At 32.1% G+C, this 22,140-nt stretch overlaps 1 protein-coding gene across 2 annotated transcripts in view; it reads left to right on the top strand.

Moving 5' to 3' along the window:
- Positions 1-20,346, top strand: part of LOC107449343 (excitatory amino acid transporter) — a 99,218-nt gene extending 78,872 nt beyond the window's left edge. For both annotated transcript variants that reach the window (XM_087169110.1, XM_087169111.1), the window contains exons 4-10: positions 1,764-1,971; positions 5,544-5,731; positions 5,867-5,993; positions 9,626-9,859; positions 11,271-11,465; positions 13,974-14,108; positions 18,573-20,346. In XM_087169110.1, the coding sequence (XP_087025236.1) occupies positions 1,764-1,971; positions 5,544-5,731; positions 5,867-5,993; positions 9,626-9,859; positions 11,271-11,465; positions 13,974-14,108; positions 18,573-18,789 (1,304 nt within the window). In that variant the 3' untranslated portion in view covers positions 18,790-20,346. The remainder of the gene's footprint in view (positions 1-1,763; positions 1,972-5,543; positions 5,732-5,866; positions 5,994-9,625; positions 9,860-11,270; positions 11,466-13,973; positions 14,109-18,572) is intronic.
- The last annotated feature ends 1,794 nt before the right edge of the window (positions 20,347-22,140 follow it).

Here is a 22,140-nt window from a genome sequence, read left to right as displayed (position 1 = left end):
GGGTTATTCTCCTTATCAAATTAGAAAAAATAAAACATCCCAACTCGTTTTTTTTTTTTTTTTTTTTTTTTTTTGATAAATGATAAATTAGTCAGGCACATTATTTTTCCTTTCCGTGTCTATCAATTAAAAGATTGCTTCAAGTAATTAAATAAATGAAATAATGGATTTATTCGGAGCTGACATCACATAACCTCTAAGAAATGACTCATTTATATCCTTACAACTTTATTTTTAATATTGCTCTTCTGACATCTAACATAGCAATCACAAAAATTTTTGCTCCTGAAATTTATCATTATCGAAGAATCTAGTCATTTTCACTCGCTTATGAAAAATAATTAATTATAAAAGAAGATAATAATCATTTGCGGTTGATATTATTCATACGCTTATAATACCGTATGCTTAATCATAAACGTTGACGATAATCAGTTGATTTTTGATTTTTGTGTTCTTCTTACCTTAACATTGTTTTCATTTTTCTCAAACGTAAGAGAATTACCTGAAAAAGAAAGAACTTTTTACCTTAATTTGTTTTCATTATTTTCGAATGCAAGTAAAATCTGAAAGAGAATGAACTTAATACCCTAATTTTGTTTTCATTGTTCTCAAATGTAAGAGAATTACCTGAAAGAGAATGACCTTTTTATAATTTTGTTTTCATTATTTTCGAATGAAAGTAAAATCTGAAAGAGAATGAACTTCTTACCATAATTTTGTTTTCATTGTTCTCAAATGTAAATTGAAATCATATTGATTGAAAAAATTACCCAGCAACTAAAAACCACATGTCTGCATAAACTCAAGTGGTCAACAATTGAGCAGATTGTACAAGAATCAACTGCATTTACTCACTGCAAAATTCCTTCTCTAGGTGACGAAAATATTGACACTTGTCCGAAGTACCATACTCTTTCCTACAATATGATAAATGATAAACGAAGCTAAATAAATCAGGATGATTCTTAATTGCACTGGGTTACATTGAATTGCTTTTAAATACAATTTAAACAATCATTTAAATATTTTTAAAAAAAAAGATGAGATCGCCAATCATTTGCTATAGATTATATTAGCTTGCTTATAATTACAATTTCATTATTTATAAACAAGAGCGATTATCATTTGTTTCAACTCATAATCACTTGTTGTTAAGCAAAGTTTGATAAATTATAAATGAGGATTAATAGCAGGGGTCTGTCCAGACATTTTGTGAAAGGTCCGGTTTTCGTGAAATTGTGAAAAAATTACTCACATTTTTTCAACCAGGGTCCGCTTTTATGAATTTGTGCAAATAGGGTCCGGTTATTGCAAAAAACTTTTTCAAGGAGTTTTTAAATTGTATATAGATACAAGATTATGCTCGGCACTTTAAAAAATTATAATAAAAAAAATTAAATTTTCAAAAATAAACAGCAATTGCTGCTTCTAACTTAGAGATGCAACATTAAAATATTTGCTATTTAGCCTATACTGCTGAACGCCGAATATTCATTTCCGACGAATAGTGGAAGAATCGTCTGCCGAAGACAAAACTTAATTCGTGTACATCCATCTTTCTTATTTTCTGCCCTGAGAAGGGTTTATTCGATTAACAAAACAGTAATAAAGATAAACAAATTTGTGAAAGGCCCGATAAAAAGAAAAATCATTTTGTGAAGGGGCCGTTTTTAAGTTAAAATATTATAGAATTTGCCATCTTATAAATAGAATTTACCATCTTATAAATAGTATTTAATGAATTTTTTGGCTGTTTTCAGGTCTAGCCCAACTGGATCCCAAAGCTAGTGGTAAAATGGGTGCGAGGGCATTAGTTTACTACTTCTCTACGACCATCATGGCTGCTGTCGTGGGCATTGTTTTGGTGTTAATCATCCATCCAGGAGATCCTTCCATCAAGGAGAATGTTGGCACTGGAACTGAAGAGAAAAAAGTCTCCACCCTGGACGCATTCCTCGATCTCATACGGTACATATCCGTTGTTGACGAGATAACGTCATCTTCAATAATTTAATTGACGATATTAAATTAGGTTGTTGCAGATTCTACGTCTTATGTGAGATTATTAGGGCGTACAATCTAATATACAGGGAATGGAACAAATTATACTTTATACGTGTGTTTTGTAAATATGAACACCGTATTCACTATTTGTTACTAAGATATTTCAAAGTTAGATAGATATTTGATAAATATATATTTTTTACAATTAATTAAGTTTATGTGCCACCTGAGGTTAGGTGCAACTTGGCTCATAACTTGGTACACATAGCCCCACTTGGCGCTAAGTTACGTGCCACTTTTCTTCATATTTAAAGAAAAACAAACATATTTGTTGAATAATACACCAAGCATTTTTTTAATAGTTAAATTTTTGCTTTATATTAATAACATTCAAACCAATTAATAACATTTTTCATTATAAATATTTAAAAATGTGTGGCGACTTCGCATGAAACGGACATAAGAAAACACATTTTTCGAATTTGATTCCTCTAGCCAGTTTTGATTTATGTATTTTTGGTTATAAATAATTCTCATTGACAAATATATGCCACTTGAGTCCGTTATACTAACTTACGATATTCTAGACCATTTTTTCTCAACGGGGGTGGTGAGATTAAGCTCAGGGGTGGTGAACTTGTTTTGGGCAATAAGGGCACCATTTATACAGCAAAAAACGAACTTATGCTGCACCGATTCTCCGATCTGAACCAGCACAGCACATGAATCAGTAGTTTTTGCCTCTGACTTTTCAAGGCATTTGGCGGTAATTGAAAGGCATGTGCTTTTATTATGAATGTTTTATAACCGTCGTTGAACAGCCGACCCAATTTTATGGGTTTACGGCTACTACTGTTCAACTCCGCAGCCTTGCAATTTTGAACTCAATCCAGAAGACAAGGGAACTCCTAGATCGAGTATTGGGAAAATTTGCCTTCGTGGAGGACTTTTTGATGGAGCTAACCAGCATTTGCGTTACATGGAGAGGAAGACCACGAGAACATCCCAGTCAATGCGGAATTCGCATCGACTGGGATTCGAACCCGGTTTATGATGGTTTTCGTTTGCTTCCTTATAAGGAAGCAAGAAAAATACTAAACGAAAATATTATAATATTTACCCCAGTTTCGATTCGATTTCATTGTTTATTTGGCCAGGAAGGTGGGAGAATTAGTTCTCTATCGTAAATTATTTATTAATTTGAAGAAATAGCTGATTTTCTTTCATCGTTTGTATTTTGCTGCCACCCACAATGTCAGTTAACAAAAAGAATCGTCGTCAATACAGTGTCACGTACTTGAAGTTTGAATTTTTTTAATCGCTGTCGAACTCTTAACTATCCATGCGTATATTTTGCAACAAAGTCTAATGAGACAATGGAACCTTCCCGTTATCAGGAGTATTTGCAAAGAATTCATCCGGACAAAAAAAATAAAGATTTATCATTTTTCACGAACATCAAAGACAAGTTTCTGAAGGCGCCTACGGTCTCAAACTTTCTAGGAACCTCATCACCAAATTGCGACGATGCCTCTTATATTATCAAAATAAATTGCTAAATCTGGGAAAACTCATACCATCGGCAAAGAGTTGATATTGCCGGCTGTCAAGGAAGTTTTAGAAGTTCAGCCGCATCCAATTTAATCAAAAATATTCCATTAAGCAACGATACAGTTTTTGAGACGATTTGATGAGATGACTGATGACTTTGGAGTTTCCTTCTGCAAATTTTGATATCCTACGAATTATCCCTTCATGTTGATGAATCAACCTTGCCAAGTAATGTAGGCTTTACTGTTGGCGTATGATGGGTTTGTGAAGGAAGGAAACATTATTGAGGAGATGGTTTACTCTTGATTGTCTTTACCAAAGGTGAATCTATTTTTAATACTGTCAAAGATTATTTTAAAGAGAATAACATTCCTCTTGTGAATATTATGTTTGTTGCCGCTGATGGAGATCCCGCAAAAGTGGGTCGACATCGCGGGTTTATCACCCTTTTGAAGAAGGAGGTACCAGATATTTTAGCTGTTCACTGCGTGATTCACAGACAGCATTTAGTTGGGGAAAATATCAGTTACCGTTTGCATCAGTCATTGCAATATGTCACATCTGCTGTGAATAAAATTCGCAGTAATGCTCTCAACGATTGATTATTCAGGTAGCTGTATTGGAAAAACGCTGAATAATATAGCTTGCTACTCCGCACCAAGATTTGCTGGCTTTTTAAAGGCGCCTGTATCAACAGGTTTTGGAATCTTTTCGTCTCTGTATTTGAGTTCCTCGAAGAGAAACAGATTGCTAGAATTTAAAATGTACGTTGTCGGACTTATTTGCAAAATTTAATGGCGTTAATTTACAACTTCAAGGCAACGAGCTCAATTTGATCCCTACAAAATCAGCTATTTCTAACTTTCTTAAAAAAACTCTTTTTGTGGAAGCAGAATTTTGGTAGGAATGAGTTCAGCCAATTTCCAGTCTTATGGTATCTTAAAAAGAATGGCAAAATTCCCTCTAATGATAAACTAGAATATTGTCAACACCTTGACTCTATGGACATGGACTTTTCTGACCATTTTAAAGATGTCTTACCTCTGGAAGTCCCTCAATGGTTTATGAACCTTTTTGTGAATATTGAAACAGCAGAGGTTTAGATTCAGGAGTAATTGGTCGAACTTTCGACTAATGAAACTTTGAAATTGTGATCGTTTCACAGGATTTTGGCTTCAAGGTAACATCAGTCGCCTCTACCCTGGACGGTGGACTATCGTCATAAAATGTTTGATTACCTTCTCTTTCTTCTACCTTGTCGAACATGGCTTCAATGCTGTTATGGACCTAATCACGAAAAAAGAGAAATCGTTTCGAAATCGTGCAATGAGGGGGCTTGCGTCTTCAGCTCACTAAAAATATTGAACCGAACATTAAGATACTGGCTCAACCATCAAGCACAATCATCCCACTGATATTATTACTTGATTGTTTCGTTGATACTACTTTTTAGTGCAAAAAAAAATATTTTATGAGTTTTTTAATTATCTAATAAAGAGCAAATTACTCTTTTTAAGCATAGGTTTCTTTGTTGTATTATTTTAATTTCCGTATTTATTTTGATTATGACAAATAGACTGCGATTACCTGCCAAGAGAAAAGTATCGAGTTAACGTATAAATTATTTTTTTTAAAAAACCAAACAAATTTGACCAAATTGCTGAAAAATGTAGCCTCTTATAAATTCAGCATGCCCACTCCATCCCCATGCTCTAAATAACTGGGTTTTCGTAAAGGGGGGCGTTGAATTTTTTTTTTTTTTTTTTTGCTTCTTAAGGGGCCGGTAGCGTTAAAAAGGCTGAAAATCTATTTTCTAGACCGTTTAAAAGCTTAAAAATATAAATGACTTAATATAATAGATTTATGTATGACGTTAAACATTGAAAAATATAAGCGACTTGAGTCTAACTCCTTAACGATGCTGAGAATGTAAGACGACTAACTTAACAGATTTATGTCTGATATTTCTTTTCTTCATATTTCAGAAACATGTTTCCCGAAAATTTACTCCAAGCCTGTTTCCAACAAGTGGAGACGAGTTATTCGAAGGTAAAACCGAAATTTGTGAAAGTAGCGGATCTAAATGATTCCGTTTCCATTGGTAGTATTCTCAATGAGACAACATACATTACCAAGAGATCATTGACTTACAAAGATGGAACAAATGTTCTTGGTAATTAATATTATTTTAGAATGTCGCTTTGTAGAATGCCACGCTTTCACTAACCAAATTAATTATGTTAATTACTTTTATATAGCGATGAGTGTTCGAATAACATATTAAAAATATCGATTGAAACTTTTACAGGCCTGATTGTGTTCTGTATTGCTTTTGGTATCTATGCTGGTAACATGGGACCCGATGGTCGAATCATGGTTCATTTCTTCGTAGTTCTGAACGACATCGTCATGCGCATCGTCTACCTTATCATGTGGTAAATGCACACTGCTTTTTATCCTGATTATTTTTCCTTAAAGATTTAATTATGATGCATTTATAGGCTTTACTGTGTATTTACAGACTTTTCAATTTACTTATGGAATTAATTTATTTTACAAACGTCCACACAGTTGGTGAAATCTCATTTATCAAAAATATTTCTGGTTTTTCAAAAATTATTTCATAGTTTCTACATGCCATTCAAACTATTTACGTAACAGCATCTAAATCATTATTAATTTTTAATTTTATTATATTTTTCCGATATTTTTATTAAAATTTGATATTTTTTTCTAGTGTTATTGTTTTTCATATTCAGAAATGTAATTTTTTTCTTAGTAATATAACATTTTTATAAATTATTAAGCGTTTTAGGGTATTCCTTTTGTAAAATATTAATTCTGATTAGCAAAGTAAATTTTAAAAAATGTGTTTTTTATTTGTTTATATATATATATATATATATATATATATATATATATATATATATATATATATATATATATATATATATATATATATATATATATATATATATATATATATATATATATATATATATGTTACAGCCAAAGCCCGACCGGCCACTTCGCGAATTGGCCATACCTCTCGGCCAAAGTGCGAAATAATTGAATCAATCAGTGAATATTCTACTTTGGGTGGCCATTTCGCGAAGTGGCCACGATGTATATATATATATGTATATATACAGGTGGTTATCAAAATAATGGAAACACCCTAGATTTTGAAGGAATCCTTTATTAATATGGCGTAGGACCGCTTTTGGCGCGTAAAACAGCTTGGATTCGCCTAGGAATCGAATCATACAAATTCTGAATAGTGTTTAGAGGAATATTGTGCCATTTTTCATGGAGATATTGTGAAAGTTCTGTGAGAGATGCCTGTGGAGGATATCGCTTCCGGATTGAAAGCTCTAAAATAGACCACAACGGTTCGATTATATTGAGGTCTGGGAACTGTGCAGGCCAAGGTAGATGTTCCACTTCATCTTCATGTTCGTCAAACCATGATTGGACAACTCTGGCTGCATGAATAGGGGCATGATCATCCTGGAAAACTCCATCTCCTGCAGGAAACAAAATTTGCATCATAGGATGGACCTGGTCAGCTAAAACTTCTCTATATTTCTCCCCAGTGATCCTTCCTTTCAGGATTGCGATTGGACCAGCAGAAAACCATGACACGGCTGCCCATACCAAGACCGATCCACCTCCATGCTTGACAGTTGGACGGAGGCAACCAGGATCATACGCTTGTGCAGGTGTTCTCCAGACGTGTACCCGTCCTGTTGTGGGGGAAAAGTGCGAAAGATGATTCGTCTGACCATATAATAGTCTTCCACTTATTAATCGACCAGGTTTTGTGGTTGTGGCACCACTCTACACGACGTTTGGCATTAGCATCTGTGAAAAGTGGCTTGGGAATTGCTGTTCTGCCGTAAATCTTCTCTTTATGAAGGTATCTTCTAACTGTAATTGTTGACACTGGAGAATCCAGATGCTGATTGAGCGCTGCGGTCACTTTGGCTGCAGTTGTTTTCTTTTTAGACATTACAATCCGCTTCAATACCCGTCGGTCTCTTTCCCTCAGCTTCTCCTTCCGTCCACTATTTTGCTTTGTTGAGCTTGTCTTTCCGCGCTGCGTGTATGCTGTCATGACTTTAGACACCGTACCTCTAGAAACGTTTAGAAGCTGGGATGTTTTGGTCACTGTTGCTCCAACTAGTCGGGCTCCTACAATTTGGCCTCTCTGAAAATCTGTGAGGTCTGACATTTTACGCTTCAGACAAAAAATCAAAACGTAGACAACTCTGCTAAAGCTCTCTCATACCACCTAATATATGTACTTTTTATATTAAAAAGAAACTGGTCGCTAAGATTATATTTTAATGCTTATGAAGAGAATTCCTAAATGTCCCTTTTATTCACAAGTGTTTCCATTATTTTGATAATCATCTGTATATATGTATATATATGTATATGTATATATGTATATATATGTATATGTATATATGTATATGTATATACGTATATGTATATATATATATATATATATATATATATATATATATATATATATATATATATATATATATATATATATATATATATATATATATATATATATATATATATATATATATATATATATTGTGTAAGAAGGAGAAAAACTAACATCGATCCCGGGATATTAGGGACCGGATTCCAGTGTGATTGTTCATATACTCATCCATGCATAAGTTAACTGGACATTGTATATCGGACAATGTCAGCAGGACATTTTATTTATGAATAATTATTTTAAAATGAATGAAAAGATCCATATTTAAACAAAAAGGAAAAGAAATACTCTATCTGGAGCAGGGGTTGTCAAACTTTTTTGATCATCGACCCCTTTATAATTTTTCGAAATCTCCATCGACCCCCATAAGAGTAATTTTCTGTTAATTAAAATTAAACTCCATTAGATACTATGTTTGTACATTTATTTTATGATTTTAAACATTTATTGAAGTAATAGTACATTGTGTATCAATAGTTTTATGAAAAATATATTAATGTTGAAATTTATATACCTTAATATTTATTAAATAATAAGTAATTATAAATAAGTAGAAATAATAAGTAATGTAACTACTGATTTATTGCTTCTAATTCAATGAGATGGGTGTGCCTGGTGTTTTTTTGCAAGGTTCGCTATATTGGGTTCAAAATTGGTCAATTTTAATCTTAAATCCCCTTGAAACTCCACATTTAATTTATTTCTGTGCTTAGTTAAGATTGAATTTATGTTACTGAAACCGGCTTCAAACATATAGGAACTTGGAAATGCTAGCATAAATGGCTGAGCTATTTCGTAAAGTTTTAAAGTTGCTATAGTTTTGTAGCTGTCTGTACTAAGTCATATTATTAATGCTTACCTTCTTTTTTTACATGTATTGATAATTAAAATTGCTATCAAACTAAACGAATGGTTTTATCAAAACAATAACTAATTAGCCAAAACTATGAAAGTCTTAATAATGACACTGCAACTATTCAACACTGTTCATAGTTTGCAAAGATAGCTGATACTGCGTATGATATTTGCGTTTGTAACATCAATGCTCGTCACACGTGACATTTGGACAAGCACACATATGCATATGACTTATAAACCAGAAGTGCAGAGTTCGTGCCACTGCGCGCTGATACGTAAATACTTGTTTCACCCGAATAAATAAATATACGTTTATTAATTTATGTTCTAGAAAGAAACTGATATTAAGTCAATTATAAAAAAATTCACAAATTTTACATACTCAATTAGGTATGTGTGATTTGCGTATTATGAACGGTTTTTTCTTCGACACCCAATCGACCCTTCCGATTCGGATCGACCCCCTGGCTCAGATCGACCCCCGCTTTTGTGAAATAGACCCCTGGGGTTCTATATAGACCACTTTGGCGACCTCTGATCTAGAGTATACTTTTTCTATAAAATCGGCCATTCACTTTTCTTAGGAAACATTTCTCTAATAGAAATAATTTAAGTTTATAAGGAAATTTTTCATATCTCTATACCTTTAATTTGAAAGGAAATGCATCATAAAGTTTATTATTTTAGGTACTCTCCATTCGGTATCATGTCTCTGATTGTAGGAAAAATCATGTCCATTGCTGATCTTGCTCTGACTGCTCAGCAGCTGGGTCTCTATATGTTGACTGTCATCATAGGGCTTCTCATACATGGTATCATAACGCTGCCTGGCCTATATTTTTTCATCACTCGCAAAAATCCCCTTACTTTCTTTCGGGGTATGCTTCAGGCATGGGTCACTGCTCTTGGCACTGCTTCCAGGTAAAGTTTGATCTCATTCTGTACATTTTTTTAAAAATCTTATCTTTACAAATTTTATGAGATGTGTATATTAGAATGTAAAAGAAATACGACCACAGAAATACTTACAATATTTTATTATTTTATTAAATTGAGAAAAGATGGTGGTATTCTCTGTACGTCGAATTCAGAAAGGATCTTTATATCTGAAATTTAGAAATTCGTATGCATTTGAACTGTTTTGTATAAAGTTCATGGGTAAGGTTTTTAAAAATGGTATTATTTATATATTATATTCTCAGGGGTCTGTCTAGAAGAAATTTAGGTCCGTTAACGGACCCTTCACAAAATATCTTTTCATAAAAACGGACCCTTCACGAAATGATTTTTCTTTTAATTGGACTCTTCACAAATTTGTTTATCTTCATTATTGTTTTGTTAATCGAATAAACCATTCCCAGGGCAGAAAACAAGAAAGATGGATGTAAACGAATTAAGTTTTGTCTTCGGCATGCGATTCTTCCATTATTCGTCCGAAATGAATATTCTGCGTTCAGCAGTATAGACTAAATACCAAATATTTGTATGTTGCATCTCTTAATTTAGAAGCAGCAATTGCTGTTTATTTTTGAAAATTTAATTTTTTTATTATAATTTTACAGTGCCGAGCATAATCTTGTATCTATTTACAATTTAAAAACTCCTTGAAAAGTTTTTTACTATAACCGGACCCTATTTGCACTAATTCATAAAAGCGGACCCTGGTTGAAAGAATGTGAGTAATTTTTTCTCAATTTCACGAAAACCGGACCTTTCACAAAATGTCTGGACAGACCCCTGGTTTCCATAACCTTCACAGAAATATTACATGAAATATCTCTTAGAAACTTGCTATATTGATTATAAAATATATTTGATAATTTATATTGATATCTTGAAATTGATAACACTGGGGAAAATTTTTTTTGTTGCATTCATACAAATACTTGATCTTGCCGAATTCTAGTGTGGGGACTTAAAATCTGAAATTACTTTTACTCCCTAAGTTACCGAATTTTTTTAAATGACATTTTTTGTTGAAATGTACTAGTTCAAAAAGGTTATGCATAACAAGGAGGTACGCAAATGTTGAGTTTTAGTACATCATCAAGAGAATAACTGCATAAGAAACCAAGGCCGAAAATGTTATCCCACGTGGTGCTAGCGTCGTTTCTCTATTATGATCCCAGAGTGTGTAGCGTTTTCAAAAAGTGCTTAAATGTGCTTATTATATTTTTACGTTATTTAAAAGCCCTTAAAGGTGCTTCTTTTACTCTGAATCACATTATTCATTTAGCGAGTTAAATATTTTACTTGACTGTATACTTTATTACTTTCCCCAAATGATTTTTAATGTGTGATGAAATAATCTTTTGTGTATATTCTGTTACAGTGCAGCTACCCTTCCTATTACTTTTAAATGCCTGGAGGAGAATAACCATATAGATTGCAGGGTAACGAGATTCGTTTTACCTGTAGGAGCTACTGTCAACATGGATGGGACGGCTCTTTATGAGGCAGTAGCAGCACTTTTCATTGCCCAAATGAACGGTATTGTCCTCTCACCAGGTGAAGTTATTGCTGTAAGGTGAGAAAATTTTGCTTTCTCAGTTTAAAATTTCGTTTTTTAAGTGCCCTTAAAGGTTCTTTTTTAATTGGGGTTTTCTAAAAAGCACTTAATATTCCATTTTCTAAAATATTAATTTTCTTTTGCACTGTAAATTTTTAAAAATTTGTTTTATATATATATATATATATATATATATATACATCTGATTTCGCTACTCGCTACTTCGCTCTATGTTTTATACTGTTTTTTCTTTTCTTTTATTTTTTTTTCTGTTTTTACGTGTTATTTTTACATATTGTGTTCTATTTTATTTGTTGTAATTTTTGTAAAAAATTTTTTGAGTGCTCCTCACACTATTGTATTTATATATTTTGCTTTTTTTATTGTATTAATATAATTTATTTGGCTATATTGATACAATATCAGAAAGCACTCTTTTTTGTGGATATAATTGTGTGGGCTGATGAAAAGATTATATCTCTTTTTTCCGGTTTTTTTTAATAAAATTTCATCCTTTTTTTTAAAACTGTTGTTTGTATATATATATATATATATATATATATATATATATATATATATATATATATATATATATATATATATATATAATTATATATATATATATATATATATATATATATATATATATATATATATATATATATATATAATTATATATATATATATATATATATATATATATATATATATATATATATATATATAAATATACAAACATATATATATATATATATCTATATATATATATATATATATATATATATATATATATATATATATATATATATATATATATATATATATATATATATATATATACAAACATATATATATACAAACATATATATATATATATATAGATAGATATTATGTGGTGTGGCTAAATCAAAAAGGGGAAAATGTGGGTGACTAACATTAAGTCAACTTAAGATTAAATAAAATTTAGAAACTAATTACGTAAAGGCCGAAAAAGATGATAGTGGCGAAAATTGGAAGTGGGTGCAAAATTTCAGGTAAGAGCGACAATGGAACATGCTGAAAAAAAAGGAAGAGAAAACAACTTATACTGTAAAATTACTCACCAGACTCATAGTTAGGGATGCGGAAAAACATATTTATTGACTACTTAACATTGTGAAAAATCAAGAATGCTTGGCAAACATGCCAACACAAAAAAAAAATCGGCCTAAACCGAAAAACCAAACAAACACTATTTATGAAAAAAAAACAACTACTTACTATTTCTTCGTTATGAAGATAGGGGAGAAAACTCTCGCCAAAAAAATTAAACTTTTACGAATATCGCATTGGTTGGACGGAGAAGGATCAGAGGGGCATATCACAGAGCTGCAAATATTGGCCAACTGGCGAAGTTAATTGTTAAGCTCCGTGCCAAACATGAAACAGGGTTGTCAAAAGTGGTGACACACCTGGTAAAGAATTTTGTGGAATGTTCTGGAACATTCTTGGCGCCATCATAAGATCAAAAGGGGCGCTTTGCATTTGATGCAAGCCGAAACGTGGGAAAACGGACATTGGGGTCACTCCTTCTCGATCCAACAAAGGGGTTTGCTGACTGGACATACATCTTGCTTTCAGCGAAGTAACAAAAGGAGGAATCTTCTTTTAAAGGAAGAACATAAATGCAGAGAAAGATTACTTTCCCAAGGTTACAAAATAAATTGAGGCTTAAAACTTAAATATTACATGAAATTATTGTAAGGAATTATTGAATACTGATAAATAAATAACATTAATTACAAGTAATTGTATATCAGACAGTGTCAGCAGGACATTTTACTAATTAATTATTATTTGAAAATGAATAAAAATATGCAGGTTTTTTTTTAAAAAGAGAAATACTCTATCTAGGGTATAATTTTTCTATAAAGTCGGTCATTCACTTTTCTCAGGAAGCATTAACTTTTCACTAATAGAAATAATTTACCATGTCGATTTTCACCAAGTATTATGCAAAATCGTGGTTTTCACGTTGTTCTATTCAACGTTTTCACAATTTTATTCAAATAACACAATCCATTTCGGCTTCCCGTCGGTCCTTAGCGTATGAAAGCGCCATTCATTTTACATGTTAGATGAAATACTTGGTAGTCAGTATGTGCGTCTTGTGCTTGGTTCTGTGAGATTCTTCTATCACTATCATGTGCAACTCTGCTACATTTTGCAATATATTTTAAATTTCAGGCTTCATTTTACATCCTCTGAAATCGAACCAAAAAATCTTTCTATCTTTTTATGGTGGCTAACATAATCAAGAGAAAATTTCTTTATCAGAAACTAGTTATTTTATCATCATCATGTAAAGTCATCATATAAAATTAAAAAATGACAAAAAAGACTATCCTTGGACACTTAAAGAAATATTATTATTTAAAAAAAAAAACATTTTCCATTATTTATATAAAAACATTTTTGATTTGTGGCTGTTAATTTAAGAATGCTGCAGTTGCCATTTGAATTGATCAAAAAAATTTTTATTTTTAGTTTAACTGCAACTGCTGCAAGTATTGGTGCAGCTAGTGTACCTAGTGCTGGTTTGGTCACTATGTTACTCGTACTAACAGCTGTAGGACTACCCACACAAGATATCTCAATGATCGTTGCCGTCGATTGGCTCCTGTAAGTAGGCATTTTACTGTTTCGATTATCATGTTTTTTATTGTTTTATCCATCCTTATCCATCGTTTTTGACCAAAATATTTTTTCCTGGTTTATGCTCCGAGGACAAATTTTGTCTAAGTGACTAAATAACTATCCTCACTTCTTCGAGGAAACGAATTGCGTTAAAATTTAAGAAATTTTTCGACATTCTATTTTTTTCTTCCAAAGAAAAACCCGTCGTGGTGCGTAAAGTACTAACGTTTCAAATAATCACTCTTTCATGGATACCATATAGGTGGATCAATGTCACGCCACAAACACAAGAAGAGCAGATAGAATAGAGAGGTAAATTACACATATGCCCAAAGCGAGATTCGAATTCGGGATCTTCCTGATATGAGGCTTATTTCTTGACCACCAAACAAAACTGTTGGCTTATTTCATCTTTTTATTTTCGATCGTTCAGCCTTCATTCTAGTTAATAATCTCCCGTAATGCGCTACAATAAGGGCTCTTTTTCATTACTTGACACGATAACGGCAAAACGGATCCGATTAATAATCTCCCGCAATGCACTACAATGAGGGCTCTTTTTCATTACTTGACACGATAACCGCAAAACGGATCCGATTAATAATCTCCCGCAATGCACTACAATGAGGGCTCTTTTTCATTACTTGACACGATAACCGCAAAACGGATCCGATTAATAATCTCCCGCAATGCACTACAATGAGGGCTCTTTTTCACTACTCGGCACGATAACGGCAAAACGGATCCGATTAATAATCTCCCGCAATGCACTACAATGAGGGCTCTTTTTCACTACTCGGCACGATAACGGTAAAACGGATCCGATTAATAATCTGCCGCAATGCACTACAAATGAGGGCTCTTTTACATTACTTGACACGATAACCGCAAAACGGATCCGATTAATAATCTCCCGCAATGCACTACAATGAGGGCTCTTTTTCATTATTCGGCACGATAACGGCAAAACGAATCCGATTAATAATCTTCCGCAATGCACTACAATGAGGGCTCTTTTTCATTACTCGGCACGATAACGGCAAAACGGATCCGATTAATAATCTCCCGCAATGCACTACAATGAGGGCTCTTTTTCATTACTCGGCACGATAACGGCAAAACGGATCCGATTAATAATCTCCCGCAATGCACTACAATGAGGGCTCTTTTTCATTACTCCACACGAGAACGGCAAAACGGATCCGATTAATAATCTCCCGCAATGCACTACAATGAGGGCTCTTTTTCATTACTTGACACGATAACAGCAAAACGGAGCCGATTAATAATCTCCCGCAATGCACTACAATGAGGGCTCTTTTTCATTACTCGGCACGATAACGGCAAAACGGATCCGATTAATAATCTCCCGCAATGCACTACAATGAGGGCTCTTTTTCATTACTTGACACGATAACAGCAAAACGGATCCGATTAATAATCTCCCGCAATGCACTACAATGAGGGCCAATTTAAATCGTTTATTTGATCATGTCAAATGTAAAATTTGAAAATACAAGTTTTATATAATTTATTCTCATGTCTGGTTATAAATTTTTAATTTTATGATGTAGCATTTTTTACATTATTATGAGGTTGAAAGACTTGAACAATGATAAAAGTTTTATTGAAACTTTTTATAAATTCATTATATTTTTTAATGAAGAGATAATATTTTTTTATAATAGTAATGGTTTGATAAGAAGGCAAATTAGGACCCTTATGTATTTCAAACAGAATTCAAACTACCGGTTTCTGCTTTGTTGAATAATAAAAAGTCTGTTCCCTGAATCAACTGAAAAATTTTTTTGAAACATGATAGAGCGGCTTCATAAGATAAATTTGATTAAACTCATTTAAAAAATCATCTGAGAAGATTATTCTAAACGAAACAAATATTTTAATTCGATTAAAAAAACGTTAATACTTTAAAGCATTTAAAGAATTTAAGTAATGTTAAGTGATTACAGACATAAATTAGCGAGCAGACGCCGACTCAAAAGCCATATAAAAATTATTCCTCATTAACATCATTCTTGTTCTTGGTTTCTCTCATTCGGACGTAATTAAAAAATTTATTTGGTACTTTTTGTAGCTTATGGAAAAGCACATAAAATTCTTCTTCAACATATCTTGCCTCATTTATTTCGTGGGTACTTACATTGTTGCAGTTGTGCTAATGCGCCAATAAAGAGCAATCCTCTTGTTCGCACACAGCAACGCCGTTTTCGCACGCAGTTATCTTTTGGATTCCTTGTTGCCTTGTTTGCTGATTTTTGACGCCATTTTTTAGTGCTAAGAAAATGCATCTTTGGGATTTGCCAAAAACAGAACAAGATGCAATTTCATTTTTTCAGTAGCGAAATATTTTTCCAAAAAAAAAAAAAAAAAAAAAACGAAGATGTATCAATTCCCATGACATGTAACTTTATTTTGGTAAACGTACGTTTTGGAAATGTAATTTAAGACAGTGTGATCAGCAAGTGGGGCTTAGTGGTAGCACAATTTATTCTGACAATTGGAAAGGTTATCAAACAAAGAGAATAGAAGGATTCCTACTTGCTAAGGTTTATCATAAATACAAATACCTTAGCAAGTAGGTATTTGTATACATTTTATTACTCCTGATACAGGAGTTCATAATACACAAACAGTTGAGGGAATAAGGGGCAGTGCTAAATGGAGAAATAAAAGACATAAGGGGAACAGCGAGACATCATTTGGAATCTTATTTATCAGAGTTCATATGGCGACAGCATCAGGTGAAAGAAAAGAGACTGTTTTGAATATATGTTAAACTCTATATTGGCCCATTTTCCACCGAAATTCGTTTGACTACTTTGATTTTAAATAAAGTGTTTTATTTCATGATTTGTCGCAAAAATGTTAGGTGTAGATTGGCGGCACTTAAAAACCGCCAATTCTGTAGCTACCAGTGGCGTTAATACGTAAGTACCATTTCGTGCACCCAAAAACGTTTCTACACTGCTATCCTTCTAAAATAAAGTAAGAAGTTTGAGACGACGACTATCATCCGGCATATTTAAAGTTTACAGAAAAAAATCACAGCAGAACACAAGCAACTGCTCACTAAAGCTCAACCTTTTTCTTCTAAAATAAAGTAAGAAGTTTGAGACGACGATTATCATCCGGCATATTTAAAGTTTTCAGAAAAAAATCACAGCAGGACACAAGCAACTGCTCACTCAAGCTCAAAACATTGAATGAACAAGAATTTCTACTTCTCGGACAAACGATGTCGGACAAGTGAAAAAACAATTGCTTGAACGATCCGGCAACGGCATTGTCGTTCCGCACTGTATAAAATTTCTGGTTAAAAAAAATATAATTCTAGTTAATAAAACCAAAATACATGGTATTTAAGCCATTCATTTGGTAATTTTATATTCATATGGTAACAGTAAACTAGAAAGTTTTGTTTACAAATTTGTTCTTATAACCACACATTTAGTACAAAAAAAAAAAAAAAACTTTGGAGTAAATTTAGCGGAACGAATGGTTTTTATGTTCTAACGTATCATGATGAAATTATCAAATTTCATCTCATCTTATCATAGATTATAAAACTATATTTTAACGTTAATTTTATTAAAATCATTACGAAAGCGTATGAGAATTTTTTTAGCTGTTTGGTGTTCCCATAGAGCTAGCCTCAAGGAAAATTTTATTTTTTTCTGGTAGTTTTGACCAGACTTATTTTCCCAGCGTTAATTTCACTTTTTCAAAACAAAGTTTTTCATGCTAGCAGACGCGGTGCCATTGAACTTACAATACATGATACCGATTTTCAATGAATTTCATTAAAATGTTAACAGTTAATGACATTTCCTTTTTACGTATGATTATTTTTTACAACGCTTGTATTTCTTGACTTGATAATTGTTAGACCTTGACATTTAGAGTGATTTTTGATTTATTTATCACTTTTTTTGTCAACAATTGTTCCTTTAAGAAAATTTAAAGCGCAAGTCAGACTACAGCAATGGTATAAAGCACAAGGTGAATGGTATAATTCATTAAATGTTAACAGTTAATGACATTAATGGATAATTTCATTAAAATGTTAACAGTTAATGACATTTCCTTTTTACGTATGATTATTTTTTACAACGCTTGTATTTCTTGACTTGATAATTGTTAGACCTTGACATTTAGAGTGATTTTTGATTTATTTATCACTTTTTTGTCAACAATTGTTCCTTTAAGAAAATTTAAAGCGCAAGTCAGACTACAGCAATGGTATAAAGCACAAGGTGAATGGTATAAAGCACAACAGAAATTTTATCAGACAACAGCTGTTTTTGTAACTTTTATTATGAGTAACTGTTTACAATTTCCACCACTTTAATTAATTACTAGTAACACTATTTTTAATAACAGTGACTATCACTTTCCAACAATTACATAACTTTTTTTTTCTCTTTTTAGTGACCGTATCCGAACATCAGTAAACGTACTAGGTGACGCCTTCGGTGCTGGTATAGTTTATCATCTTTCCAAAAAAGAACTTGACCAAATGGATGCTGAACTTGCTGCAAAAGACGAACTAGAAATGGTTGATACCAGGAAATTCTCAATTGGTGGCAGAGGAAGTGTTGGAGGCGACAAAACCCACCACAAAGGGGGTGAAGAAAGCCAAATTTAGACAAAACTATGAATTTCATGAAAACCAAAATTAAGTTTAAAAGATTACAGTACAATGCGAGTTTGGGAACAACTCAGAACAATTTTGTGCTTATTTTGAGTTTGAAAATGGAAGCATCTTTTGAATTGATTGAAAATAAAAATCCGTTGAAATGAGTGCCTCAAAACCTCTGTGTTTTGATTAGAACGCTATTGCTTTAAAAATCATAAAAAATGATGGAATTTATTTTTGTGAAGTGAACGAAGTACTAATTTGTACAATTCTCGAACGCTGCGGATTTAATTGTTAAAATTTTAGTTTCTTTCATAAAATAAATGACGCCTTACGTGTTTCATAGAATACTTCCATAAAAAAATAGCTTTTGTAATAATCATTATCAATCATATACATTAAAATAAAATGTGTGTATCCATTTTTTTACTATTAAGAAAGAGTATATTTTCAAAGTGATTATTTTTCAGGACATGGCATGAATTAATACAGAATATGGAATTATTCTGTTTTAAAATATTTTATTTATTGAATTTCATTATTAAAGTTTTTTTTTGAACTTGTAAATAGTACTTCTATTTTTTTGCTTCTTCGTTCATTAAAAGTAAATAAAAAAAATTTTGACTCTTATTATTTTTATTGGTTGTAAAATGACAATGTATTTCATATACAAATAATGTGATCTTTGAATACGTCTATCAAATATTGAAAAATAGTTTGGTTGTTGTATTTTTTATAAGCTTTCACTGAAATAATTTACTTAATCATACTACTTGAAAATCATCATGCATAAAAAACTGTAATATAAAATAAATTTACGATTTATTAAAAATTTAATGAAATTGCAATTTAGATATAATTATGCTCAGAAATATAAGGTTGAATAAGAGTTTTTTTAATCAAGTTATGCAACTTCTCTTCTTTTAGTTGCGTAAAAAATTGTTTTGCCATTTATTTGTTTTGCTATTGAATTGAATTGTTGAACTCTAAAACTAACTCTCTAAAAACTGAACTCTGGTTCATTTGTATTAATATGAAGTGTAAATCAAACTACAATTGAATTTAATTGAAATTAAATTAAATTGTGATTTATTTGAGTTGAAATTAATTTAAATTTTGACTCAATTGAGTTGAAATTTAATTCAATTGAATTCAAATTAGTAGGGCATTCTCGAACCCCTGTATGACGGGGTTACAAAATATGAGTTAACAATAGTTAAATTTTTAAAAATTAAGCTTGTATTTAATCACTGCCTTTTCTTAATAATAGAGTGTCATTATATGAAATACAAATAATACATTAAATGACACTTCATTACTAATATTGAATCTCCGTTGAACAGACTTAATTGATAATTTAATTCATCATTTATAAAATACTGTACATAATTTTAGCTTTTAGAATCATTGTAGCTTTGTTGAATGATTATTAACCTTTATTGTTCACCAGCTTTGTATTGTAATGACAGTATTTGTGGCGAAAAAGAGAACATTTTTACTTCATTTTTTTCACGTTCTTTACAGTGATTTGTGTATCATTTGAAAAATAAATAAATTTCTTTTCCATTTGTTTCATTTCATTTACATTTCAAACATTATCCATTCCATGTTTGCGACGCAGATTTCAGTATTTATTTACCCACCTAAATGACTATTTATACACTTTTATACAGAGGATCCAATAAGTTCGCATACACTATTTGCATCATGTCGTTGTTGTCGTTTCTAATGACACTTGGACAAACCAAGCTCGCAAGTTATTAACCTTTTGCGAATCAAGTCAGGAAGGGTCAGATTTCGTTTGACAAGAGAGCACCACAAGGGTGAAAGTATGAAAGTAGCTCAGCTACCGTCATTCATTCGTGAGTCCACTTACTCAATTTAGGCATAGATATGAAGGGGAAAGAAATTTTCACCAGATTCCTGTACCCATGATACTATCCAGCGATCAACCACGGTACTAATTTTTCTTCAGATTTTACGAGCACGTATATCATATGTACTCGGTGATTCTAAGCGGAGTGGAGGATTGAACTCCGGACAGGGATCCGATTCTGTAATCACTAAGCTACCATGGACCCTATTTGCATCCTAAAGTAGCCATATAACAAAAATACTAGAGTGTACCAATTTAAATCATGAACTAATACTTCATAAGTAAAGCTTTGAAAAAGGAACAAGCATAGAACTCTTGAAATAAAAAACCAGAGGAGAGATAGTAAATACAATATTATTACTAGTAAATACCAAGAAGAGCTTTTCTTCGCTAATGCGAAATTATTTGCTTTACAACAACCTCATAACCCTCAAAATGAGAAATTATTTGCTTTACAACAACCTCATAACCCTCAAAATGAGAAATTATTTGCTTTACAACAACCTCATAACCCTCAAAATGAGAAATTATTTGCTTTACAACAACCTCATAACCCTCAAAATGAGAAATTATTTGCTTTACAACAGCCTCATAACCCTCAAAATGAGAAATTATTTTCTTTACAACAACCTCATAACCCTCAAAATGAGAAATTATTCACAGTATCGATTCAGGATATAAAAAAATGATGCGTAAATTTCAAAATACATCGCCAATTATGGTTTGAGGAGTTTTTACAAAAGGAAAACCTCAGGTTTTTATTTTTAAGAGAGATGAAAAGTAGAGATTTTGGAAAAATTATCGAATATGGAGGTGAATCTTTGCTATCAACATGACGGTCCTCCTTTGTATAATGCAAACATTGTCCAAATCGAGCACCGAGACTCTGGCTTGCTCAGAAGATTTTCGCACTCTATCCATACCTGCTGTTATCGTTATAGTTCTTTGCTTGATACAAACATTGCCCAAAGTGAGTACTAAGACAAATCTGGCTGATTCAGAAGTTTTTCGTACTTAATCCATACTTGCTGTCAACATAATGATTCTCTTTTGCTTGTTGCAAACATTTTTCAACGCAAGCACAGAGACAAATCCGGCTGGTTCAGTAGCTTTACGTTCTTAATTTATACTTGTTGTTACCATTATGGTACTTTTTTGTATAATGCAAATATTATCCAACGTTCAAGCAAAGACAAATCTGACTAGTTTTATGCCAAGAAACAAATCATTCAGAAGGTACGCGAACCTTAATACGTTAGATGTATATATGTTACGCTTTAAGAGCATTAACATTGCAAATTCATAATGTGGCCGATGCTTATTGAAAAAGATACAGGAACATGGAGAAATAATAGAATTTCATTAAGGTAAGGATCGGAGTCCCGAAAAAAAAAAAGAACATTACATGGTGGTGGATAGATGGAGAAGAGCCAATTGATCTTGGAAAGAGGGATTTTATATCTTTCTGGACAATATATTTAACT

Source organism: Parasteatoda tepidariorum, chromosome 8 (assembly GCF_982258835.1).
Source record: "Parasteatoda tepidariorum strain Cologne lab strain chromosome 8, Ptep-v5.0, whole genome shotgun sequence".
Taxonomy (NCBI): domain Eukaryota; kingdom Metazoa; phylum Arthropoda; class Arachnida; order Araneae; family Theridiidae; genus Parasteatoda; species Parasteatoda tepidariorum.
Note: the sequence above shows the minus strand (reverse complement) of the source record. Positions and strands in the feature narration are given on the sequence as shown.